This window comes from Centropristis striata, chromosome 3, assembly GCF_030273125.1.
Source record: "Centropristis striata isolate RG_2023a ecotype Rhode Island chromosome 3, C.striata_1.0, whole genome shotgun sequence".
Lineage (NCBI taxonomy): Eukaryota > Metazoa > Chordata > Actinopteri > Perciformes > Serranidae > Centropristis > Centropristis striata.
In genome coordinates, this window is record NC_081519.1 from 4,534,869 (window position 1) to 4,562,368 (window position 27,500).

Below are 27,500 nucleotides of genomic sequence, written 5' to 3' on the forward strand. Positions count from 1 at the left end.
GTCAAAGAAATTTGCAAGAAAATAAAAAAATGTAAAAAAAAATAAAATAAAAAAAACCTACAATACACCAGGACATCAACACCTAAACTGACTCCCTGTGCCTTGCCCCCACCAGGGTGGTGAGAACCTTAGGGCTGATAATTGATGACCAATTCTGAGTACTGTCACTTTAAATTACTTTTGGTTACCATGGTAACGTGAGGTGAGAATTGAGGCTGACTGTACTTTTTCCTGGGCTGGACAGAACTCCTCCGTAACCATCTTTACGTTGTTTTTTTTGTTTTTTACCTTCAAGTCTGGCATATAAATGATGTTTGAGCTTCCCCTGCATAAAATAAACGTGCGGTGTGACTGTAAAGACTTGTTTTCTGTTCTTATTACAACTTGAACGACCCTTGGAGACCCCCCGGATCTCTACACCGTCACGTCCTGCCGCTTTGCACTTTACAACATCAGAAAAATCAGACCTTACCTAACTCAACATGCCACTCAACTCTTGACACAAGCTGTTGTCATCTCAAAACTTGACTACTGTAACGTCCTGCCAGCCTGCACAGTAAAACCACTTCAGATGATCTAGAACACGGTGGCGTGCCTGGTCTACAACCAGCCAAATAGGTCACATGTCACACCGCTGCTCACTGAGCTCCACTGGCAGCCTGCAACAAATTTAAATCTCTAATTCTCGCCTATAAAGTTGTCTATGCACTGCTCCTATACTGCAAAAAAAGCCAACTTGTATTTTTTGGCCTAAAACAGTGATTTAAGTTGGTAAAACTTGGAAATATAAATTATTGACATTTAGTACAATAATGTAAGTTAGCACAACAAAGGAAGCCAGTTGTCTGCTCAAAAACAAGTTGGTGAGTTGTTGTTACTTATATCTTTAAGTTGGGGTTCAAAACAAGGGACAATAGTTCTGATAACTCTTATTTCTTTGTTGTGAAATTCAGTCATTAGCGAAAGCTAGCGGCTAACTGATGTTAGTGGCTAACTGACGCTAGCAGCTAACTGATGCTAGCGGCTAACTGATGCTAGCGGCGCTGCTTGTTACAGCTACAAGAGTAGCCATTAGCGTATCAATGCTAACTCAAAATTGTGGTCGCAACATTAGCTGACATTTCATAGCGGCGTTACAATCGTGCCAATTCAGCACATTGCAGAAGTTAGCAGAAGTAAGGATTAAAAGTTATTACAATGTAAAATTATAAGTCAGTACAATTTACAGTTGAGTTGACAAAAAATGCCAAATTGCCGGAGGGCTAGTTTTGTTAGATACTTGCCCAATCAGAATAAGTGTTATCTTATCATACTTAATATGGTCTTTGGGCACAGATTGGTTAAGAGTATACAGATGTCCTATTACAAGAGCCCACAATCAGTTCTCCAGTTTGCTTGTTTTGTGTAATCAACTGTACAAAACCAAAATATTTTTCAGTATGTTACAAAGATAATACAGTGAAGAAACAAATGACTCAATTCCCAAAAAAAATTGGACAAGTTGGCTCCATAGACTGTAGGTTGGATCCAGCAGATGTTTGGCATGTTTGCTTGATAACTGAGTGCTAAAGATTCAGTTTGTGTCAATATAATTTACTAATCATTTCAGCACTACTGCACTGTGTGCTGCATTTGCCAGGAAACTCCCCCCTCCTGCACCAAATGTCAACAAACCCAGTCACTCTACACCTACAGTGAGTTGACTGCAGTAAATTCTACACATCATAATGTGTTTCAGTACGCACTTCTAACCACATTTCACACTTTTTAGGTTGCATAACTGTTAACTGTAAGCATGGATGACGGCATATGACGACATGTAGTAGACTGATCTGCTATTTTAACTTCAACTAAATATCTGATAAATTCTTCAGCCGCTGGTTCTAACATTTATTCACACTAATGATTCAAACTTGTGGTTTTTGATGATGATGCTGAAAAGTCGGGGGGAAACCCTCCATGTTGAATACTGCAGGGATTTGTTTCAGACTGAACTATATTATACAGGTTTTGTTTTTATGGTGTCCTCGTGCTGTAGGCTGCGGGTTTTCCAAGAACCAAACTGAGTCATATTCAAGTGCTTATCTTTCGGCTTCTTAATGTTCACTATGTGACTCATGATTATTGCTGTTCACGTTGTTATAACGCTGAAAAAGGGATCACTGCTGATCTAATGTCTTATGTTACAAACAATGCAAATATCTTGACTTCTGATGCAATTATATCTACAGACATATTATCTCAACATGATCTCACAGAAATCCGTGGAATAGCCACGGATTCGGTCAAATTTCCGTAAAACTGACACGGATTTGGTTACAATGCAAGTTAATGACAGTCATATCCCGTGGCTATTCCAACATACAAAGTGATTATGTACATTCACTGAGTGAATATTTAGAAAATAAAACATATATTTCTCGCTAGAAATGTGATCAAAATCCATTTTTATGCAGAAACTAAGTCAAAATATTGATTTTTCACTAAAAATGAGAGAACTGTCCGCCATGTTTTTTGTTCTGACCGCCGGAACCTTGAAAGTCACGTGACTTGGAACAAACCAATAGCCACGGGATATGACTGTCATTAACTTGCATTCTAGCGAAATCCGTGTCAGTTTCACGGAAATTTAAGCGAAATCCGTGGCTATTTCACGGATTTCTGTGAGACCAGGTTGCACTTTTCACACCTCACTACCACAAACTTTTTAAAGTGTCAGTTGTGGATAGACCTCTGCAAAAAAAAAAACAAACCACAACCCAGGTATGTTAGCAACTTGGAAACAGATTTTAAATCTGATTTAACAGATATTTTGTTTAATCACCACTGCCACTGTAAGGATTCGACTGTGAGATTGGCAAATCAAACTCCTTAGACTGAATTGTTGAATAATCAACTAGTCATGGATGATGCCTTTATATGCTCTTTTGATATTTCCTTCCTTGTTTATTTTTTCTGCAGACTATGCCCAGACTGTCTTGTTTATCCATTTTTTTTCCTGTTTCACAAAAGCACCTGGCACATTTTTGATAGTTACACAGAGCAACCAGTCAGTACATATTGTGTTACCTGCATACTTTTAATTGAGTAAGATTTTGAACGTGGGACTTTTCAGGGTTTCCCCTGGGTTTTTAGAGGTCTTAGGGGGGTGGGCAGCTGAAGCAGTAGGGTTAGCATTCCTCCAACCTTACATTTTTTTAAAAAGCTTTTTTTTTTTAACCAAAAACGGTGCAATTTCAAATAATTTTGACCACTATCATAACTAAAAACAGATTCAATTTGCTTTAGTTGTAATTTACACTTTATTTGCACAATTCACAGCCCCCTTTTGAACATTTTAACAGAGTATTTTTACACTGTAGTATTGCTACTTTTACTTGAGAAAAAGATCTGGATATGTCCTCACCTGCTGTCTGTATCCTCAGCATGCGTGTGAACATACGTACAAACAGCCACTATGGTTTAAGAGCTTGTGTCACGCTCTCCGAGTGGGCAGATGGTGGTGAAACTGCTTTTCCCCACATAGTTCCTGCAGAAGTGTTCGACGTGACAAAACCTGAAAAAACCCTTCAACACCTAAACACTTAGAGGAAAGCCTCTCGAAGAAAGATAAAAGTGAAAGAAGTGCTGATGCTCTGTTTTGTCTTTAAAATATGTCCCAACTGTAAACATCTATGCTGTCTGAAACCACAAACTACAGCTTCCCTCCTAAATCCAAGCTAAATAGCTCTGTCTTTTTTTTTTTTTTTTTTTTTTTTTTTTTTAAGTATTTATTTAATTTTTCAACATATAGTACAGACACTTACAAACAACTGAGACAGACACCAAAACAGACAGGAAGAAAAAAATAATAATAATAATAATAATAAAATAAAATAAAAATAAATAAATAAATAAATAAATAAATAAATAAATAAATAAATAAATAAATAAATAAATAAATAAATAAAATTAATTAATTAAATTGAAAAAAAAAAAAATTAAAATAGCTCTGTCTTAACATAAAAATGCATACTAATGTACAATCACAAGGGACATTTAAATCAAACAGGTAACAAAACAAACAACAACAACAAAATGCTGTTATTCAGTTAATGCTGGTGTTAAATCATGTGCAACTACAAGTGGTCTTTCACTTCCTGAACAGATGTAAATGTCAGATGTCAGACTACGTCTCTTGCGGGCTAACCACTCACAACTCATCCTGACGTCAGCAAACAAGCTACATAAAAGCCTGAAGCCAGCAGCAGAGCTCTGGTCATAATGATTCCTCTCAGTCTTCCCCTGGCTGTGACTTGTCTGCTCACTATCTGGAATATAGAATATGCTGCAGGCTGTGGTGATCGACAGATGGAGGTAGATGGGAAATGCTGTAACATGTGCCCCCCAGGTAAAATATATATTTAAAATATTAATGTATTTTTATATAAATCTGTTAAGTTGTTTAATCTAATCAGATGTGCAAATGCTGACTTTATTCTTGTTCAAGAATCTGTTTTGTAAACATTAATGGTGAGGGCAGTGGTGGAATGTAACTAAGTACATTTACTTAAGTACTGTACTTAAGTACGATTTTGAGATATTTGTACTTTGAGTATTTCCATTTTAGGTTACTTTATACTTCTACTTCACTACATTTTGAGGCAAATATTGTACTTTTACTCCACTATATTTAGCTGCCAGTTTTGGTTACTTTTCAGTTCAAGATTTAACATAAAAACATAATTAATATGAAATGTTTGCTAACATGTTAACATGTTTTAAATTGAACATCATAAGAGTATATTAAGTAGTAAAAATGAGCCCTACCTTGGGAAAATTAAAGCGGTCCGTACATAAATGCATCAAAAATAATAATCCAACAATATATTTTTAGAATGTATAAAACAATCCAAGTGGGTTCATTCTGCATAAAAAGTACTTTTACTTTAGATACTTTTAAGTACATTTTGATGCTGATACTTCTGTACTTTTACTTCAGTAAGTTTTGAATGCAGGACTTTTACTTGTAGTGGAGTAATTTCACAGTGTTGTATCAGTACTTTTACTTAAGTAAGGGATCTGAATACTTTTTCCACCACTGGGTGAGGGGAGAGTAGAGGTGAGGGGATGACACATGTGGATAGAGTGAAGGACTGAGTGGAAGGAAAATCTGCTGGATGCTGGAGATATAATTGGTGTTAAGTCGGGTCAGGTTGGCGAGAGGGAATTTCATTCAGCTGCACGGTGACCAAACCCAATTGGAAAATCAAAGCAGGTTAGAAAAAACTAAGCAGGGTTTAATATTATTGAATTTCCTCTTGTGTTTCTTTTTTTCCTATGTGGGAAACTAGATTTCTTGGAACCATAAGCTTCATGCAGATGTGTTCTTACCAAGCTTATTATAGTTAACGAAAACTAACGAAATAACGAAAACTAGAATTGAAAAAACATTTTCGTTAACTGAAATGAAAATAAAAACTAGAGTTTTTTAAAAAAACGATAACTAACTGAAACTGTATTGTGTGGTTACAAAACTAACTAAAACTAACTAAAATTATAATGAAAATGTCCTTAGTTTTTCGTTTTTGTCAACTTTTTTCATTCATAATTCAGTGTTTCTATTTCAACATGCAACACATGGTAAATATGTTTACTGAGACTGGGATGTCTACACTAGAACCAAAATTCAAAACACCTGGAACTGTAAGAGTTAATAACCTTATTGGGGCTGAGATGATAAACCAAAGGAAATAAAGGCAAAATGTATTATGACCTCTTTGAATCTGGCACCCAACACATAGGCCATTACAAAAAAACTAAAACTAACACTAAAACTAATAAAAACTAAACTAAAACTAAGCATTTTCAAAAACTAAAAACTAAACTAAAACTAGAAAACTCACTCTAAAAACTAACTAAAACAAACTGAATTTGGAGACAAAAATTCACAACAAAATTAAAACTAAAACTAATGAAAAATCCAAAACTATTATAACCTTGGTTCTTATTAATGTGTTTGTGGGAAAGACAGAGAAAAAAGTCAATGCATGTTCTAAATTTAGTTTAAAAAAAAAATACTGATTAGAGCTCAAAAGGTTTAGAAATACATTAGTCGGGAGGCGGAGCAAAATAAAGGGGACAACCATAAGGCCAAAATCTGGATTTGGTATACAAACGGGACACATTTAAAAAAAAGATATAATATTCAACATTACAAAAGCACCCCTGACAGAATCAAGACAGAATCTTGTCTGATTTGTTTTAAAGGAACATACATGAAGGAGTTGTGCACAAAGTACAAACAGACCGTCTGTGTCTCCTGTGAGGATCAATACTTCTCCGACAAATACAACCTGTTTGACAGATGTGAGGAATGCCGGTCATGCCAACAAGGTAAGACTGAAGTGAATGATTAATGATTTGTTTTTATTTTTTATTTTGTTTTTTTCTTCTTTTTTTGCTAGGACAGTTAGATTGTATAAATTATATGTTGATTGTAATTCAATGATTGTAAATATTGCTTTCTTTTATTGTTATTAGGTTTTCCTTTCTTTTAAAATGAATAACAGAATTATAGTAATTTATTGTAAATATTGCTTTCCTTATCCTGTTATCTTTTTTCTGATGCTTGCTTTGGCAATATATACATTGTTACGTCATGTCAATAAAGCCAATTGAATTGAATTGATAAAATGTTTGATTTTGACCAAAAAAAGTTGCCCTGCTCTTTGAAGATCTCTAGTAAAACACCAGTTTATGCTGACGATGCATTTGACATTTGAGTTGATGAAAACTGCTTTTACCTGGTAGACCTGTGGTTTGATTTCTGGTCTTTCTACAGAATACACTGAGAAATGTACGCACACCACAAATGGAAACTGTTCGTGCCGCTCTGGTTTCCTGTGCTCCAACAATGCATGCTCAAAGTGTGAGGAAAACAAATGCGTCAACGGGGAGAAACTGAAGAGGACAGGTGAGAGCAGACTTTAATTTTTTTAAATTTTGGGTTTCATGTTTCAGGTGTGCAAATGGAAATAAGTATGGGTTAGACACAGCACATATAAGAATGTGTAATGTCTTAATATCACAAACACACACACACATACATCATTTGTGAGATTTTCCCAAATTGTTGTTTTACCTTTCAATCAAACAGAAGTGTTAATGTGGACCTTTGTGACTGCTAAGTGAGTAAAACTTTAGCTGTTCATAGCAATGTCAGGAAAACTGTCAGAAAAAGCAACATGGTCTCACAGGAATCTGTGAAATAGCCACGGATTTGCTTAACTCAAAATCCGTGGAATAGCCACGGAATCACTCAAATTTCTGTGAAACTGACACGGATTTCGCTACAATGCAAGTTAATGACAGTCATATCCCGTGGCTATTCCAACATACAAAGTGATTATGTACATTCACTGAGTGAATATTTAGAAAATAAAACATATATTTCTCGCTAGAAATGTGATCAAAATCCAATTTTATGCAGAAACTAAGTCAAAATATTGATTTTTTTCACTAAAAATTAGAGAACTGTCCGCCATGTTTTTTGTTCTGACCGCCGGGACCTTGAAAGTCACGTGACTTGGAACAAACCAATAGGAACAAATATCCATGGAATAGCCACGGGATATGACTGTCATTAACTTGCATTGTAGCGAAATCCGTGTCAGTTTCACGGAAATTTGAGTGATTCTGTGGCTATTCCACAGATTTGGAGTTAAGCGAATCCGTGGCTATTTCACGGATTCCTGTGAGACCAGCTTCAGAAAAAGTGTTTAAATGTTAGGAAAGGCTAGGAGTGCTGAGTGACACGTGTTTCTGTTCTCAGTGATGACCTTTAGGAGTATTTTGATGACCTTTAGGAGTATTTTGATGACCTTTAGTATTTTGATGACCTTTAGGAGTATTTGATGAGGGAAAGGTCAGTTGTACTGAACATCACAAGGCTCACCAGTCATACCAGCTGTGGTTTGACTTAACTAGAAGTGGACTTAGGAGGACAACACAAGTTACTTAAAATAACATCATTGACATTTGTTTTGAATGCCAGTCTCCCAGATTAAAGCCTGGTTTTGTTTGACTCATCCACCATCCCTTCAGCCCACCCTATGACAAACTTTTTGTGCTTTATACTTCAGGCCCTTGCTTTCCCTTCTGCTTTCACACTCAGTAACGTCCCCGTTGTTCATAAGTAGTGCAACTGCTAGAGGCCTCCGCCAACAACACACGTTAATCTATCAACCTGTTGAATGGGCTGATAACAACCTATAGGACCTACTGGAGAGTGGAGCAAGCTCCTACTGGCCCATGCTTATGGGAATGATAACCTCTACTGTTGTTGTCTCGACTGTGTGTTCATGCTGTTTGTTTGTTGTTGTTTTTTCCTGTGCGACTATACATGTATGTCTGGGTGTGTTTATGTGTTTGTCTAAACTGGGTATTTTGAATTGTACATATTTTTTTCTTTTTATATTTATATTTTTAGAGACTCTTAAATGTTGCACTTACTGGAGAGCACTTTGAATTTCGTTGTACATGTGACAATGACAAATAAAGACCTATTCTATTCTACTCTGATCAATAGAGCGATAGAGGGTGAATCAACCCCTAACAGTAGCAGCTATTTTCTGCTTGTAACAGGGAAAGTGCATGTACATTTTTGAATAATGAGATTTTGGGTTAATAATCAGTAATCATAAGAATGTGTATATAATAACTAAGTCGGTAAAGCAACCTATTACAATATCCAAAATGTAAGATGGTATCTAGTCGTATATATAATAAATATATTGCCCAACCATAGTTCAGACAAATATTTAGAAATAATGTGCAGGTTTAGCTCGGGTTCTACTTATTTGAAATAGTGCTTTGAGTGCTGTTTTGTACAAATATAGAAAATATATAGATATCTGTGCAAAAATATGCTGCCCGGTCAGCACTCTTGACGGGGTAGAAAACTCAGTGTTTCAGTTACACTGTAAACAATTGTCTTGTAAATTAACAATAAAATACTGGCAGCAGGGTTGCCAGCATTCTACTGTTACTTTAGCAGTTCCTCTACTGTTATTTACTTTACAGCATGTTACTGTGATAAAACCACATACTGAATTACAGTAAAATCCTGCATTTCATTGATTTTTACAGTAGACTAAAACACAGTATAGTGCTGAAGTAGTTGCAATTTTGTTGCAGTATACAATGCAGTCACTTTTGTAAATGAGCATATTACTGTCGGACAGCCAATTACTACGAAATTAAGCGCTGTCTTCACTATAACCTCAGTAATTTTAATATATCATATACTGAATGAGTTAATTAAGTAAAATACAGCCATTAAAAATGTGTACAAGAAGAGACTTAGGAAATATAATATATATATCATATATTTTATGGGAAACTGCAAGCTTCCTAACAAATATTGCCCAGAATGCATTGTTTTCTACAGTATAATACCTTTTTAATGGAAAACAGTATGTTGCTGTCACAATTTGGCTGTTTTCTTACAGTAATCTGTGTCAGGCTCGGGTCAGATTCGGATTAGATATGCAGCCTGAGATGCGCTCTAGTTTACAGTAAAGATGTTAATATGCTGATGCTAAAGGCCGTGTTTACCATCTTTCGGGAAAATATTGCACAATGGTGGTGGCACATATCTATTCATCTTTCTTTCATCTCTTTTGCAGACAGTGCCAGTTTTGAGTTGACAGAGTATTCATACCAGTGTGAGCCTTTGTGCCCTGATAACGCCTACTACATTGTGAAAGGGGGTATCTGCAGTAAGTGCACGCAAAATATTCACTTTGCTATGTTATTAATATTATTACTATTATTATTATTATTATTATTATTATTATTATTATTATTATTATTATTATTATCATATATATTATATTATTATTATATATACTGTTGCTGACATTACTATTATTATTACTATATACTGTAATATACTACTATTATTATTATACCGGCCTTATTTATTATTATTATCATTACTATTATTATTATATATTTATATATTATATATCATATTATTTTATTTATAATTATTTATAATTATTGTAATTATTTATAATTATTTTATTTTATATTTTTACTATCTATTTATTATTACATATTATATATTATATACTGTACTATTATTACAATTATATACCGTCTAGTCACTATAGCATTGTTGCATCATATCATCAGTATAATTATAATTACCATCATCTTGCCAACCTACCAACTGATCTGCTTTTTTTAACTTGTGTCCTTGTTCTATTCTGTGTTATTTTCTATTGTTGTTTTTATTTATGCTACCTCAGTATCTTATTCTATTGTATTTTATTGTATTTTATTGTACTTGAATACCGGACTGCTGTGACAACCGAATTTCCCTTCGGGGATGAATAAAGTAATCTATCTATCTAAAATAGATGATTCTGGGTGGTCTGTAGCGTAGTGGGTTACACAGGCGCCCCCATGTATAGAGGCTACAGTCCTCGCTGCGGTGGAGCAGGGTTCGAATCCGGCCTGAGCTCCCTTTGCCGCATGTCCTCCCCTCTGTCACCCCCTTTCTATCTGTCTCTCACTTTCAATAAAGCATGTAAAATGCCAAAAAAATAATCTTTAAAATAGATGATTCTTCTTGATGTGAATGTAGCAGAGTTGAACTAACTTGTCCTCTTGTCTCACCAGAGCTGCACAGAGACGGTGGAGCATCCAGTCACTGGGTCCTCGGAATCGGCTTTGTTTTGCTTTCTCTCTCTTTCTTTGTGTTTCTGTCTTATGTCTGCATAAAGAAGCAATGGAAGCAGAAAACATGTAAGTGGGCCTTAATTAGAATACATTATTTTCATAAATTTATCTAATTTTCACACAAAAATACAAAGATTTTAAAAAAGAATCAGAACGGCTAAAATAAAGGTAAATTACTTCTCTCAAAGTATTCAAAAGTGGACATGCTTATTATTGTTTTTAAATATACTATTCTGTTTTAGATAACCACATTTACATTATATAGTCATTTACATATGATATACAAAGATATAGAACAACATGGTCTCACAGGAATCCGTGAAATAGCCACGGATTTGCTTAACTCAAAATCCGTGGAATAGCCACGGAATCACTCAAATTTCCGTGAAACTGACACGGATTTCGCTACAATCCAAGTTAATGACATAACATACATAACATACATACGTTATTATGTACATTCACTGAGTGAATATTTAGAAAATAAAACATATATTTCTCTAGAAATGTAATCAAATCAATTTTATGCAGAAACTATGTCAAAATATTGATTTTTTCACTAAAAATGAGAGAACTGTCCGCCATGTTTTTTTTTCTGACTGCCGGAACCTTGAAAGTCACGTGACTTGGAACAAACCAATAGCCACGGGATATGACTGTCATTAACTTGCATTGTAGCGAAATCCGTGTCAGTTTCACAGAAATTTGAGTGATTCCGTGGCTATTCCACGGATTTTTAATTAAGCAAATCCATGGCTATTTCACAGATTCCTGTGAGACCAGGTTCATATTGAAATAATGAAATCACAGTCTAGGGGAAGTCATAGTAAAAGTGTTTTTGAGTCTATAGGTGAGTGTACTGTGAGATTAGGAATATGACATGAATATTTCATGATGTGAACTGATTCTGAGGTACTTGTATTGATTCTCTTGACTCCAGATAATCATCCTAAAGAAGTCTTGGCTGTCTCCACCCCCACCACCACCACCACCATCACCCCCACCACCACCACCGACTTCCACCTGTCGAAGGAGGAGAGCGGCCTGGAGCTCGTCATTCAGGATGAATCAAAGAACAACAATAGTCTTGGTTTCCTGCGTCTGGAAGAATCTGTCACACCAACACAATCACTCTGTTCACTATAAAGATATTGATGTCATGGTACAAAGCATAATAACAGAGATGCAGACTTGTGGATGGAAGGTTTGATCAGCAGCGGTAAAGTGAAAGACAGTTGTCCCTTCCTCACAACCTGAACAGTGTTTGTAAGGAAGGCACTAAACCTTCATTTGGTCCAGTAGAGCTACTCAGTGGTAACCAGATCAGTATGAAAATGGTGTTAGCCTCTTAAAACCCACCTCCCTTGTGACGGGTTAGGGCTAGCCCTGCCCCTACCTCTACCCTGCCAACAGCAGGGTTTTATGAGGATAAGTAGAAATAGTAAAAAAGGATGTCTACTACACTGCAAAAAAGCCAACTTGTATTTTTTGGCCTAAAACCATGATTTAAGTTGGTAAAACTTGGAAATATAAATTATTGACATTTAGGGCAATAATGTAAGTTAGCACAACAAAGGAAGCCAGTTGTCTGATCAAAAACAAGTTGGTGAGTTGTTGTTACTTATATCTTTAAGTTGGGGTTCACAACAAGGGACAATAGTTCTGATAACTCTTATTTCTTTGCTGTGAAATTCGGTCATTAGCGAAAGCTAGCGGCTAACTGATGCTAGCGGCTAACTGATGCTAGCGGCTATCTGATGCTAGCGGCGCTGCTTGTTACAGCTACAAGAGTAGCCATTAGCGTATCAATGCTAACTCAAAATTGTGGTCGCAACATTAGCTGACATTTCATAGCGGCGTTACAATCGTGCCAATTCAGCACATTACAGAAGTTAGCAGAAGTAAGGATTAAAAGTTATTACAATGTAAAATTATAAATTAGTACAACTTACAGTTGAGTTGACAAAAATCTGAATTCAGAGTTGAGCAAACTCAAAAACAAAACTTAAAATATTTAGTTTAATTGTCCAACTTAAAATTTTATCGAAGTTTCTTGCCTTGAAATTTTGAGTTCACCCAACTTTTCTTTTTTTACAGTGTATACACTTAGTTGTTTCATAAAATGTGCTCCAAAGGGGGCTGTGGTGTGACTGTAAAGATTATTTTGCAAATCTTATGATGTTTACGAACAAATAGATGTTTTTACATTTCTAATACAGACGTTTTTAACCCTCTGTCTTGTCTGATCATGATAGTTAAGTGTGGCTGTAAAGCAGGATGATTACTTGGCAGTTCAATGGAGAAGTATCATTTTAGCCTCCCAGTATATGTAGAATTGCCCCTGCCAGATGAATGTACTGTATGTAATCCAATACTAGCTGATTAACTGAATAAATTGTGGGTATTTGACGTGGTTTGTTTTGTATCCGAGATAAAAGTTAGATATTTATTTTAATTTAGGGGATTTTATTTTTTACTTTCCACTGCTCAGAAATTGTCAATTGTCTAACTCTTGCTTTTTTTTATTTTTTATTTTTTTTATTAATTTAAACAAAACACAACATAAATCACCATTGGACAAACACAGTAAAACAAAAACAAAAAAGAACGACAACAAGATCACAAAACCAACCTAAATAAATCAAACTACAATAATAAATAAGAACTTTAACACATTTAGACTAAACAAGACACAAACAAACATCAAACATAATTTCCACATAAAACACAGTATATCAGTAAACTTGATAACCTAAGAGAAAATAATAAAGGGTTAAGTTAAATGCCAGCCTTCCACTTCAATAAACCTGTCTAACTCTTGCTTTAATAGTAATACTACTTGTAGTGTTTGTGATCATATATAATATTTTAAATACTTTGATCATCTCAAATTTAAGTCAAATCAACATAATAAATCCAATCCAATCCAATCCCCCTTTATTTGTATAGCATATTTAAACAACACAAACGTTTCCAAAGTGCTGTACATAAAACCAACAATAAAACAAACAATTCCATATACCAATCAGCAATAAATAATAAGTGTATCATCTAAAATGATGCCATAAATAAAACAATACAATCAAACAGATAAACATAGTAAAATAAAATAAAAGACGTAGTTAAAACTAGTAAAATAAATAAAAGACACAGGACCACAAAACTCACACGGTGTTAAAAAGCCAAGGAATAAAAATGGGTCTTGAGACGAGACTTAAAACGCTCCACTGTGGGGGCTGTTCGGACATGGAGGGGGAGGGCGTTCATAATTAATAAATGCTCCATCCAGTCAAAAAAAGTCTGAACGCATGAATCAAACACATTTTCTTGTTAAATTATACAGCACAACCTCACTGAAACCCAGACTGACTAAAGTCCTCAAAGCTACCAGCAGATCTGCACTTATTAGATCAGTCTTATTCAGCTCACATAGATCAACAACTGACTGAACAACCACAAAATGATTTTTAGTTCTCCTGCTCAGTTCCTGCTCGCTGTAACATCAGCAGCAACACAACAGCTTTAGTTCTCAGGGAAACCAACCAATAACATCTACAACTGCACAGCACGGAGTTAAATACAGGTGACTATCACTGTCAGCTCTATTGACCATTATAATCAGCGGTCAAGTCACATGGTGACCTTTCACCTGCTGCGGATCATCATGTGGCGTAAACTAACTGACAACAGGCAGCCACGTCATTTGACTCATTTTACATTAATGCGTGCTGTGGAACATGTAAACAACTCATTTAAACAGTCTATGGCAGGGGTGTCAAACTCAAATACACAATGGGCCAAAATTTAAAACTTGAATAAAATCGCGGGCCAACATTGAACAAATAAACCTTTTAATATATACCAAACATGTTTTGCTTTAACATTAAATATGGAACCAGCAACGCTTATAAACATACAATATATAACTAAATAGTGCAGACATGCAAAATCAAATTTCAAATAAAAAACACATCAATGTCATTAATTTATTAAATAAAAATCGTATGCCTCTTTTCTATTTGCATCCTTCTGATTTAAATATCAAAATAAAGTTTTTCAACAGGTTAATACATTTAAAAATAAAATAACAATAATAAATCTAGTATTAGCGGTAAATGCGGCGTATAATACCGGCAGGTCAGCTTTTATAGTACAATAATAATATAATAATTTGATATTGGCTCACGGGCCAAAGGGCCAGAGTTTGACACCCCTGGTCTATGGTAACAAAAGCTTGTCTTCCATACATTATTATAGGCCTTAACAATTACTTGGTGATCTGTAGCAAATAATGTGAATTTGCTGTCCACATTTATTTTTTTCTTTTCCTTTTCTGTATTTCTTTCTTTTTCATTTATTCTGTCGTATGGTTCTTCCGTTATATTGTTTTGGAAGTTGTCTGACTGTGTACTATAATAACCCTTAATTAAGTTACTGAAAATAATAATAATAATATAGCTAAATTCATTCAATTTTGAAATGTTCTTATTGATAAGGGCCACTGGCAGGGCCACAAAAATAACAATAAATCAAATCAAATAAACTTGATAAAAGTGCAGGTTAAATATCAAGGGGCAAAGCAGCAGCTGCTCAAGCACCCTCAGCCGCCCTTTCTGCAGGTACCTGCTATTTAGCAAGATTACTCATAAGTTTAGTTATATTTGACTCATTGTGGTGGCATCTTAAAACATCCTCCATGTCTCAAATTAAACTGTTCATGATCTGTTGGGTATGCATTTTAAGTAGGGCAACACTCTATCCTGCCATGACCACAAGAAAGGATCTGCAACAGAGTAAAGTTTTTTTTATCAATTGGTTAAAAAAAATAACAAGAAAAGATCAAAGTTAAATTTGATCCTTATATAACATAAGACAAGACAAGATAAGATAAGATAAGATAAGATAAACCTTTATTAGTCCCAAGATGGGGAAATGGAGAGAAATTGCAGCAGCAAGTGGATAGTAGAAGGAAGGATCAACTAGCGTGGTGTAACAAATAGCATAGATGTAAAATAAATATAAAATTCAATTTATCATGTTTTCCTAAAATATTCAAACATATAGTTGTTTCAGCTTCTCATTTGTGAGGCCCTTTTTTTGCTTTTCTGTGTTTCATATAATTATAAACGGAATATCTTTATGTTAAGAAAAACAAGCCATTTGAAGACATCCCTTTGATTTTAAGGACACTGCCAGGAATTTTAGATTTCAGATTTTTAGACATTTAAAAGATCAAACAGCCAATCAGCTAACAAAGAAAATAATTAGGTAGATTAGTTGATTATTAAAATATAACAATAATAATAATAATAATAGTGTAATAATAATTAACTCCAATGAAAACAATCTGTTAAGAAGGGAGGAGCTATTATTACTACTAGTATTTTGTGATGTTGATGGGAAAATAAACGACCAGTTTGTATATAATACACGTTATAAACAAGGGGGAGCATTTTAAAGTGTAGAACAAAATCAACAATAAAAATAAATAAATAGATAGATAGATAGATAGATAGATAGATAGATAGATAGATAGATAGATAGATAGATAGATAGATAGATAGATAGATAGATAGATAGATAGATGTACTTTATTTATCCCAAGCTGGGAAATTACAGTGTAGCAGCAGCATTACTTAATTAATTAAATAATTAAATAAAATAATTAAATAAAAATTAAATAATTAAATAAAAATAACAACCTAGGCATACTTCAAGCAATAAAATATAAAAATACAATAAAATACAATAAAATGTAATGTAAAAATACAAATAAAGTGTCTAAAGAAGGAGTATGTATTAAGGAGTAGAATTCCAGTGCAGAATAAATATGAATATGCACTATAAAAATGTTGGTGCCATGAAACAAATAAGGTGCAATGAACAGTGTGCATAAAAAACACATAAAGTGCATAATAGAGTGCATAGTGCATAGATAGATAGATAGATAGATAGATAGATAGATAGATAGATAGATAGATAGATAGATGAATGAATAAATAAATAAATATAATGTGGGTGAATATAAACAAGATGTTATATTATTTTTTTTTAATTCAAATAAAGTGGATAAAGAGGTCCTGGTATAATATTAATGGGGGGTAGATTTTCTTTGAGTTATTTTTCTGTATTTAACCCTCCTGTTGTCCTCGGGTCAAGGAAGGAAGAAGAGGGAAGGGCGCAAAGGGAAGTAAAAAAGGATGGAGGAAAGAAGGAAGGAAAGAAAGAAGGATGGAGGAAGGAAAGAAGAGAGGAGGAAAAGGAGAAAGAATGGAAAGGAGAGAGAAAGGAAGAAGGATGGAGGAAAGAAAGGGGAGGAGGAGAAGAAAGAAAGGAAAAAATAAAGAAGGAAGGAGGAAGAAAAGGAGGGAGGCAGGAAGGAAAGAGGGCAGAAAGGAAGGAGGAAGGAAAGAAAGAAAGAAAGAAAGAAGGGAAGGAAAGGGGGGGAGAAGAAAGGAGGATAGAGGAAGGAATGGAGGCGGGAGGGATGAAAGAAGGAAGGAAGGAGGAAAGGAGAGGAGAGGAAATCAGGAGGAAGGAAAGAAGAGAGAAAGTAAAGGAGATAGCGGAAGGAGGAAAGAAAAGAAGGGAAGGAGGGAGGAAAGGAAGGAAAGAAAGAAAGGAGGATAGAGGAGGAAGGAAAGGGGGAAGGAGGATAGAGGAGGAAGGAAAGAAGGAAGGAAGGAGGAAAGAAGAGAGGAAGGCAGGAGGAGGGAGGAAAGAAGGAATAGTCAAAACAGATTGGGTCAATTTGACCCGGAAGGACGACAGGAGGGTTAAAAAAATGTCCATGAGTGTAATAATAAGTTTTTTAAATTGGGTGCAGTTCCTCCGTGTGGCAGCGGGGGCGCTGCAGGGCGCGTCTCGGAAGACTGATCATATGACAGCTGGCTGCGTCCCACTTCCCTTCCTCGCTGGAAAAACGCCACATCTGACGGGCAGTGAGAAACAAGACACAACCACGGGGGAGTGTGAACACCGAGCTCAAGATGCTGGCACTAATAAACCGGCTCCTGGACTGGTTCAAGTCCCTGTTCTGGAAGGAGGAGATGGAGCTGACGCTGGTCGGGCTCCAGTACTCGGGAAAAACTACATTTGTAAACGTGATCGCTGTAAGTCTTCAGCTGCTAGCCGCACTAGCTACGTGCTAATAGTATTAGCGCTAATAATGGGATAAGAGTTGTCAAGCTAACTAGGTCTGTGCTACACTGGCTGGCTTTCTGATCCAAAAAATGACGTAATGTTACTCAGTTGTGACCGCAGCATCCATTAAAAACAAACCTGAAAGTGAGTCAGGTTGTTGGACTTGTGTCAACAAGTCAGCTGAGCTAACTGTTTTGCTGCTGCTGGGTCTTTATCGGCTGACTGTGTGTGTGTGTGTGTGTGTGTGTGTGTGTGTGTGTGTGGCTTAGCATGCTAAAACACCAAACGCAGTATTTGCTTTGTTTTGATTATGAAATTTGATCACTTCCAAATTGTGAGGATCATTTTTTACTACTTGTGTTCAAAGCTGCCAGCCAGCAGGAAGTCAACTTATAAACACGTTAATTATTACAGCAACTGATCACACAGTTTCACATTACAACACAGCGTGTCTGTCAAAGTTACAGGTGTAGCTGCAACAAGTGGAAACTGACCGTCACCTAAAAAAAATAAAATAATAAAAAAATCTACTTATTGGGAGTCAATAAAGAAAATTAAGAGACACTGGGCCATTCATTTTTAATTAATTTTAATATGCATATGACATATTTACAACCATCTCTGTGTCTCTTAGAGTGTAAATCAAGTTTTATGACTATATCCCTATATGATATAACCATTCTTTTCATGACAACATATTTTCTTCTATCAGTAAGTCTCAAATTTAGATTAGATAATATTTTAGATTATTATTTTTTTATTTTATTTTTATTTTTTTATTTTTAGATTATTTTTTTATTATTTTTTTATTTTTTATTTTAGATTATTTACTATTCAGATTTAATAACAAATTTAGATTAGATAATATCTTGGGTGATTATAGTTATATGGATTGATTTAGCAAAGGACAACCCACAAGAAAACAACAAAAGTATTATGATTTAGCAATGTTTTATTACTGAGCTGTTCCACATTGACATTCAGATTTAAATCAAACGATTATTTTTTAATAGAAAGAATAAATATGAACTGGGAGTTTCAAAGGCATATCATAAGGGCTTTTCACTTTGCATGATGATATTGGATCACTGATTATGATGACACGCTTATGTGTCTTAGATATTACAGGAAGCCAGTAGCATAAACAAGTTCAATGCATTCAGCAGCAGATGTTTTCTGTTGTAAGTGTCTGACTCATGCTGCAGCAGCTTTAAATGCAATTTCTGATCAAGCGGATACAGATCGTATCTTCTGCGGTGACCTCCCGTAACTGATGCTGCAGAGCATCTATCTTGTGTAACTTTGAAGGCATTTCTCAAAACTGGCGGTTTCTTCTGGAGCAATTTCTCATTGGCTCATCAGTTGTGGGAAACTTGAGTTTTAGCAGCATATTGTGAAAATGAAGCTTAAGTTTCACAGCCGTGAAGATTTTAATCAGTTTGCAGCTTTGATGGCTCTCGTGACTTTTTGCACACATTTCCTTTTATTTATATGCTCTCTCTGACAACAAAGTACATCTCTTGAGACTTTATGGTCTGTCCTGTTTGATCCAGTTATTTTAATTTGTGCAAGTCTGTTGAAGGAGGAGTTAGGAGTCTGTTGAGGATTTTAGGTTTTGGTTTAATTTGACACATATCTCTACTAGAGCTGAAGCATCAGTTCATTGATTAGTCTTGATAGAAAAATAATTACTGCAACAGATGTGTTAATTAATTTATTGTGATTTTGCAAGAAAAACAATTAAAAAGTTAAAATTAAATACGTCAGCTTCTCATTTTTGAGGACTTTTTTGCTTTTCTGTGTTTCATATAATTATTAAACTGAATATCTTTATGTTTTAGGGTTGTTGGTGGGAAAAACAGGCAACTTTAAAGACTTTCAGATTTTTAAACATTTCAAAGATCAAACATACAATCAGCTAATCAAGAAAATAATTGGTAGATTAAATGATAATGGAAATTAAAACGACTACAGCAACAGAATTCCAATAAAAAACCTCAATAGCACAATCTGTTCAGAAGGGGAGGTGCTATTCTTACTACCAGTATTGTTTGATGTTGTGGAGAAAACAAACCACCAGTGCATATTTTTTGCAACTTTAAGTTGAAGATCTTGTAACGGAGCTGGTGTCTGAGGAGGAAGTTGGTTTCCTTCCTTCTCGTACTGAAGAGATGAAAAAAAAAAATGCAAGCCAGTGAGACAAAGAGTGAGTGAATGGTTGTTGTGGGGGCGGTTCCTCCTTCCTCAGGAGTCATAAGACCGCTGCACTCATTTCCACTTAGCTTCATCAGGTGACTCCGGCATGTCATGTGCTGTGAAAAGTGTGCAGAGCAGACAGAAGAAGGCAGGGAGAGGCGGAAGAGACGCAGCTCGTGAGCTTTTGATGTTAAAAGGGGGAATGCCACATGCAGGCTGAAGTGGATTTTTTTTCCACTTCAGTTTGCAATAATGAGCATAAAAACAGAACATGTGTAGATCAAGGTTATAATAGTTTTGGATTTTTCATTAGTTTTAGTTTTAATTTCGTTGTGAATTTTTGTCTTCAAATTCAGTTAGTTTTAGTTAGTTTTTAGAGTGAGTTTGCTAGTTTTAGTTTAGTTTCTATTTTTAGAAAATGCTTATTTTTAGTTTAGTTTTTATCAGTTTTAGTGTTAGTTTTAGTTTTTTTGTAATGGGTATGTGCCTTCATTTCCTTTGGTTTATCCATCTCAGCCTCAATAAGGTTATTAACTCTTACAGTTCTCTGTGTTTTGTATTTTGGTTGGAGTGTAGACATCCCAGTCTCAGTAAACATATTCACCATGTGTTCCTGCATGTTGAAATAGAAACACTGAATTATGTATGTAAAATTGACAAAAACGAAAACTAAGGACATTTTCACTATCATTTTAGTTAGTTTTAGTTAGTTTTGTAACCACACAATACAGTTTCAGTTAGTTATCGTTTTTTTAAAAACTCTAGTTTTTATTTTTATTTCAGTTAACGAAAATGTTTTTTCAATTTTAGTTTTCGTTATTTTGTTAGTTTTCGTTAACTATAATAACCTTGGTGTAGATACAGTACCTGTCATTAAAATTATCTATTCTGTGTGCTGTTTTAGTCTGTTCAGTTTGGACTCAGATACACACAAACTAGATGTACAGTTGGCATATCGGCAACATTTTACTTTTATTAACTTCTTTTTTTTAAGTCATTTTTGGAGACCATTTAAATCAGAAATGTGTGTATAATCAGTAGCATTAGACTTATTTCTAAGCCACTGCTCAGCCATTTCCATTGTAAGTACATAAAACCGTAAAAGTGCAGGACATTCCATGCAGCATGTAATAATTCATTCATCTGATCAAATAATTACTCGCACATGCTGTCCTAGGGTTGTCCTTGACTAAATAAATTAAAGCTAACACTCCATTTTGTCGACTAATCAATTACTTTTATCAGCAGATCTGTAAAACAGAGTTTCTCCAGAAAGACTCATGCAAAATAATTTTTTATCTAGTGTTTAACAGAAATGTGCTTATAAGTTTCTTGGGAATTAGTCATTCAGCATTAAAAAACATTAATAAAATGATTAGTCAACTAAAGAAGTCTGAGTTGACTAACTTAAAAAAAAAAGAAAAAAGACAGATTTATCGACTAAGAGGGAGCAGTCCCATGCTGCAAATGTGACCTCTACTGTGATGTATGACACAAAGGAGTCACACTATAGCGGCTATATGGGTGGTTGACGTGACGCTCAATTTTTGTGTTTCCAGTGACAAATATTACTAAAATTTGATAATATTTCATTAAAATTAATGTTTTAATATGCATTACTTATCTTAAAACAACTGTAATTTAATGAAAAATTAATCTAAATACATTAAAATACTTGAATGCATGTCATACGAGTGTTTACTTAATGAATCTAGAGGATATAAGTGTTAAGGTCCCTATGTAGAGTTATTATGACACATTACATTTTGTCCGCAAAACTGGTGTCCTCCTGGAGCAACGCCATTATGTAGATATAAAACAGGCATTAATGTGACCACCCCATTACTGAGAGGGGTCCTTCCAGAATCAGGAAGGACAGAAGACATCTCTGGAGCAGGTGGACTGCACACAAGATCCCTTCTGTCTCAAATATTTTCATAATATTACTATTTCCGTGCAGTGTTGGAACTGGTCGTCTTAAGGTAGTCCTTTGGTACAACGCAGTTTAAGTATTGATCTGAATATTTTTATCAATTTACATTGATTGATCATTGAAAATAATGTAAATTGATAAAAAAAATATTCATAACTAATATGCCTTGGGCTTATCTATCTTATCTGTCCAACATTCTCTGAATTAAATAATGACATTCTTTATTTTGTTGCACCGGTGGACACATTTTAGGACTACCACACCAAAAAGTTAATAATATGCTAAATATATGAAGAATTAGAAATGGACACATTCAGTTTTGAATTATTCACATATAAGGGAATATAATTGTATGTCATTTGACATATATTTTTCAATTATTCTTTTTTTCACTTTGAATTTGAGTTCATGTCAACCACCCATATGCTGCTTCATACTGTGTGACTAGTTAATTTATGATTTAAGATTTGCATATAGGCCAATTTAGAGTATTGCAGGGACATTTTAAACAATCAAAAGTCAAACAGTTTTATGAGAAGTGACTTATACTTGTGTGTTTCTTTCAGTCGGGACATTTCAGTGAAGATATGATCCCTACAGTCGGCTTCAACATGAGGAAGGTCACCAAAGGAAACGTCACCATCAAGGTATTTTAGTTATTCTGCTGCTGTCACAGTGTCACTGTCACTTATTAAATGAAAAACCAGGAGGGCATAATTATTGAAACGCAAATATCACATGATGATTTGTCTTTAATTCTGCAGATCTGGGATATAGGAGGGCAGCCAAGGTTCAGGAGCATGTGGGAGCGGTATTGTCGGGGAGTTAACTCAATTGTGTGAGTATCGGTTTCGAGTTTCAAGTTTGTGTCTGAAAATCAAATGAGAGGAAATGGATGTAAAGCACACAAACAAATTGTTTCAATGTTGCTCATTTTTCAGGTACATGGTTGACGCAGCAGATCGAGAAAAGGTGGAGGCTTCTAGAAACGAGCTTCATAATTTATTAGACAAACCTCAGTTGCAAGGAATTCCTGTAAGTACTTTTTTGAAACCAGTTTTTCAGTTTGTGCGATTTCTGCACTAGTCATGCAACACTGTGTGGGTTCTAGCAGTGATTACTTCCTGCAGTTGCAGATTTCAGTGTGCATGTTTTTTTTTTTCAGGTTTTGGTACTCGGTAACAAAAGGGATCTTCCCAGTGCTCTAGATGAAAAGCAGCTCATTGAGAAAATGTAAGTATAGGAAATGATGCAAACTCCTGAACATATTTAATTAGATTAAAGCTGAATACACAGTTATGTCATTTGTTTATGTAAAACTGTGCACTGCAGACTCTTTCTGTCACTAAAATTGCCCAATTTGTTGTTGTTTAGAGCAGCTATTCTCAACCTTGGGGTCGATGATTTCTGGGGGTCGCCAAATCATTTTGGAAGTCAGCTCTGTCTCCACTGTGTTAAAGTGTTCATGTGTTTTTGGTCACTTAATGTATTTTTTTTGTCATTTTGTGTCTTTTTTTTTGTCATTTTGTGTCTTTTTTTGATCATTTTTTTGGTCAATTTGTGTCTTTTTTTGGTCATTTTGTTTCCTTTTTTGTCATTTTCTGTCTTTTTTTGGTCATTTTCTGTCTTTTTTTGATCATTTTTTGGTCAATTTGTGTCTTTTTTTGGTTATTTTGTTTCCTTTTTTGTCATTTTCTGTCTTTTTTGGTCATTTTGTGTCTTTTTTGATCATTTTTTTTGTCATTTTCTGTCTTTTTTGGTCATTTTGTGTCTTTTTTTGATCATTTTTTGGTCAATTTGTGTCTTTTTTTGGTCATTTTGTTTCCTTTTTTGTCATTTTCTGTCTTTTTTGGTCATTTTTTTCCCTTTTTTTGGTCGTTTTGTTTCTTTTTTGGGTGATCTGAACTGTACGTGTGATATTGTGTTCAGTGAGTGGGGGTCGCGGACAACATGCATGTTAAATTGGGGGTCGTGACTCAAAAAGGTTGAGAACTACTGGTTTAGAGGTTTACTGGAGGAAAGATTGGCATATAACACTAGAATATTCCTTTTTTAAACTCTGTCAGGTCTATAAACATTACATCTTTCTTCTTATATTTTGTTTTTTAATCCCACATCTGTTGAAACACTTAATTTTAAAGACATGTTAAAACATTATTTCCCATTTAATTTATCTTTTGTTAAAACTGGAGCAGGTTGTAGTTTTCTGTTAAGAACTGTCTCCCCCTGCTGTCCACTTAGAAACGTGCTGAGAGCTCCTTCCTTCATTTGATGATCAGTCTGAAAGCATACTTGTCATATTTATTTCTACATGCAACTTTCCCCTTCAAAGGAATCTGGCAGCTATTCAGGACAGAGAAATCTGCTGCTACTCCATTTCCTGCAAAGAGAAGGACAACATTGGTGAGTTCAAGTTAATGACCTTGAGATCTCTCTTAAGGAAACAAAACATGATATTAAGTTGGTTAGCACATGAAATAGTCATTTACATTTGAAACTTCTTTTGAGGTTTTCAGAATTTATTTGTGAGTGTCTATTGTCATATTTTATCTCAGTGCCCTAAAAAAACCTCAAAACAAAATCATCAACTTGAATAAAGTGACTCATCACCTTGTGATTCATTCTTTTTTCATTGAGTCATCATCCTTTAATAAATATAACTCTTCAGTTATGGTGCTGTGAGATTGCAGCTAGTCTCCCCTCTTAATAAGGTGCCTGCCTCCCTTTGTGTACAGAAAGCAGAAGAGAAAAGTTTTTTGACCACAGTGGCAATGTTTTTTTTTTTTTTGAAACGGCAACAAATATGGATTATAACTGAATATTTTGTTAGATAAAATCATTATGTGAATTTTTTAAATACTTATACCTTGTTTCCCCCCCAAAATGTGACTTTTTCACTTTAAAACATCCTACTGTATTGTATTGTCTTGTATTGTAAAGCATCCCTGGGCTTTGTTAAAGGCACTATATAAATTATAATTATTATTATTATTATTATTATTATACGAGCTAAATCCCAGGAATTTATTTATTTATTTATTTATTTACTCATTCATTCATTCATTCATTCATTCATTCATTCATTCATTTATTTATTTATTTATTTATTTATTTATTTATTTATTTATTTATTTATTTATTTATTTATTTATTTATTTATTTATTATTATTATTATTATTATTATTATTATTATTATTATTATTATTATTATTATTATTATTATTATTATTATTATTATTATTATTATTATTATTATTATTATTAATAATAATAATAATAAAAATAATAAAATGCACTGAAGTTATTTGAATTGTCTGGATCCACAAGTTGGAAACAATCATATGTAGCCACCACTGGAATATTATTCTGTAAATAGTAGATACTAGTAAAATTACTGTAAGCTAATTGTTATATGCTACTATAAATTAATACCAGGTTTAAACAGAATAGTAATAAAGTAAGAATAGTAATAAAATAAATGCAACAATTACTTGAATGTCATTTTATGAATTAAGCTTCAAACTATTGGTATAGCCATATGTATTAATAATGTTGTAGCTTATTTGATTTAGTTTTTGTTTGGTTATAAACATTTGGTTTCATTGTGCCCACTTGTGACAGTAAACCTGCACCACTGTATTTACCTGCAGTATAAATGAGGGGAATCATTATGGCAAGAACTAAATAATGTTACGGTAATATTTTTATGGGATTGTGTTTAGTTGCGGGTGAGTTAGAAACGGCTTTATCGTGAACTGAACTTCATGTTTCTGTGATTGCAGACATCACACTTCAGTGGCTCATCCAGCACTCAAAATCCAGAAGAAGCTGAAAATGCAGGAGTAGTTTGCCAGCTGTGTTTGCCATGTTACCGTCATGCCACCGCCCCGCCCCGCCCGTCACTCAGCCATGATGTAAAGTCGTATCTTCAACTCACATGCTGCTCTGTTCTGCTCGTGACACCTTTTATTTTCTCCCTTTCTCACATTGTGGTTCTTTCACTACCCTGAGAGTGCACTACTAAAGATTTGATTCTGATTCCAAATTTAAGGAATGTTATTGGCATTATTCATCCTGTAAAGCTGTACTTTAACTTGGAGTCTGAACCATTTAGGCATTATCCGGTTGATCATACCCGGCGGTTTATAACACTCATTTTCGGCTTATATATAGATATAGATATATATAGAAAATTAGAAATTGTCTTCACACAGTCAGATATGATGCCAGGATATTTCTGATGTGGACATGCAGGTGTTCCCATTTCTGTTAAGCTCTACTCTGATAGTCTTTGCTGACTGTCACCCTTCACTTGATCAGGTTTTCTTCTTTAACAACATGTCTATTGTTTTAGAAAACTGTGCATTTAGTCAAGTCAGCTGATGCAGGTCTGTACAAATATCAAGCTAGTATGATTTTTACTGATGTGAGTTGTGCGTGTATGAATTTATGATTCTATTTAAAGTCTGAATGTACTTAAAGTAAAGCTGTACGGGGTTGTGTGGTTCATATTGGCCTCTGTTTGTAAGTCGCCTCAGTGGAACGATGTCGCTTGTGCTGCCTGGAAGCTGAGAGAGTGGCAGAATTCAAAGTGCCTTGTGCAATGTCTCTCACCTCTGAAGCGAAGCGGCATGCAAGGTGTGCCTACCTGGGAAGAGTAAAAAAAAAAAAACAGCACTTCTGTATATTCAAAAAAATAAAAAGGCATGCTTTTTAATTTAGACATTGTCCTGTTATTTGTACATCTCCGTATCGGTGTATGGAGACATTTTAGAACAGTCAACCCCATTTTTATTTTTTTATTTTTTTTAGTTGGCAAAAAGTGTAATTACAAAGATCAGGCAATCAATATCAGTGCATTGAATACAATATAAACAAAGATATAGAGAGTATAAAATGGGAATAATAAGGATGATTATTATTGTCTTTTCCATAGACAACAAAACAGGAGTATAATATGAACATATTTAAAGAGATGTTTCAGGAAATAAAAGTGCCATGAATTCCCCAGTTTATTGCTTTTTTTTTGCTGTTTAACCCTGTGAACACCAAGCCTTTTCAAGGCAATTTTGCTCTTTTTACACAACACAGTTACAATGCCATACATCATAAAAAAAAAAAGAAAACACAAGGTGAATTTTTCTGAGAATTTAGACTTTAGAAAAGAAAAAGGTCTCCAAATGCTATATATATTGAATTATTTGCATATTTTCAACCTCCCTTGTGTTTTCCCTTCTGCTGATGGGTTCGAAGGCTTAATTTATCCAATATTTAAATAGAGAGTTCAGTTCTAGGAGAAAAGAATAGGTTGTGATTTAGTTACAATTCTGTTTTTGAATAAAATATGCTGTCAATAGAGAACAATAAAATGAATCAAGCATGCAAGAGCGCCACCCTCTGGATCATCACAGTAACAAACAATATCTTTAAAGGAATATACTAATTTATTTTCTCCTATGAAATGTATGTAATGTAAGACTCCAGATCTGTCCCAGGGGT

The 27,500-nt window shown here is 34.5% G+C and overlaps 2 protein-coding genes across 2 annotated transcripts; both read left to right on the plus strand.

Annotated features, from left to right (window-relative positions):
- Positions 1–4,009: 4,009 nt before the first annotated feature.
- Positions 4,010–11,874, plus strand: tnfrsf18 (tumor necrosis factor receptor superfamily, member 18). Its single transcript, XM_059330303.1, has 6 exons — positions 4,010–4,390; positions 6,250–6,375; positions 6,824–6,955; positions 9,669–9,761; positions 10,669–10,794; positions 11,669–11,874. Exons 1-6 carry the CDS (start codon positions 4,264–4,266, stop codon positions 11,872–11,874), a joined length of 810 nt encoding a protein of 269 aa, XP_059186286.1. The 5' UTR covers positions 4,010–4,263.
- Positions 11,875–17,601: 5,727 nt separating this feature from the next.
- Positions 17,602–26,724, plus strand: arl8ba (ADP-ribosylation factor-like 8Ba). Its single transcript, XM_059330291.1, has 7 exons — positions 17,602–17,840; positions 22,567–22,647; positions 22,765–22,838; positions 22,942–23,035; positions 23,166–23,233; positions 24,333–24,403; positions 25,784–26,724. Exons 1-7 carry the CDS (start codon positions 17,718–17,720, stop codon positions 25,831–25,833), a joined length of 561 nt encoding a protein of 186 aa, XP_059186274.1. The 5' UTR covers positions 17,602–17,717; the 3' UTR covers positions 25,834–26,724.
- Positions 26,725–27,500: the final 776 nt, after the last annotated feature.

Coding starts and splice junctions, on each gene's coding strand:
- tnfrsf18 (XM_059330303.1), top strand. CDS start 4,264: ATGATTCCTCTCAGTCTTCCCCTGGCTGTGACTTGTCTGCTCACTATC. Junction 6,376..6,823: donor ATGCCGGTCATGCCAACAAG/GTAAGACTGAAG, acceptor GTCTTTCTACAG/AATACACTGAGAAATGTACG. Junction 10,795..11,668: donor GCAATGGAAGCAGAAAACAT/GTAAGTGGGCCT, acceptor TCTTGACTCCAG/ATAATCATCCTAAAGAAGTC.
- arl8ba (XM_059330291.1), top strand. CDS start 17,718: ATGCTGGCACTAATAAACCGGCTCCTGGACTGGTTCAAGTCCCTGTTC. Junction 23,036..23,165: donor CTCAGTTGCAAGGAATTCCT/GTAAGTACTTTT, acceptor TTTTTTTTTCAG/GTTTTGGTACTCGGTAACAA. Junction 23,234..24,332: donor AAGCAGCTCATTGAGAAAAT/GTAAGTATAGGA, acceptor TCCCCTTCAAAG/GAATCTGGCAGCTATTCAGG.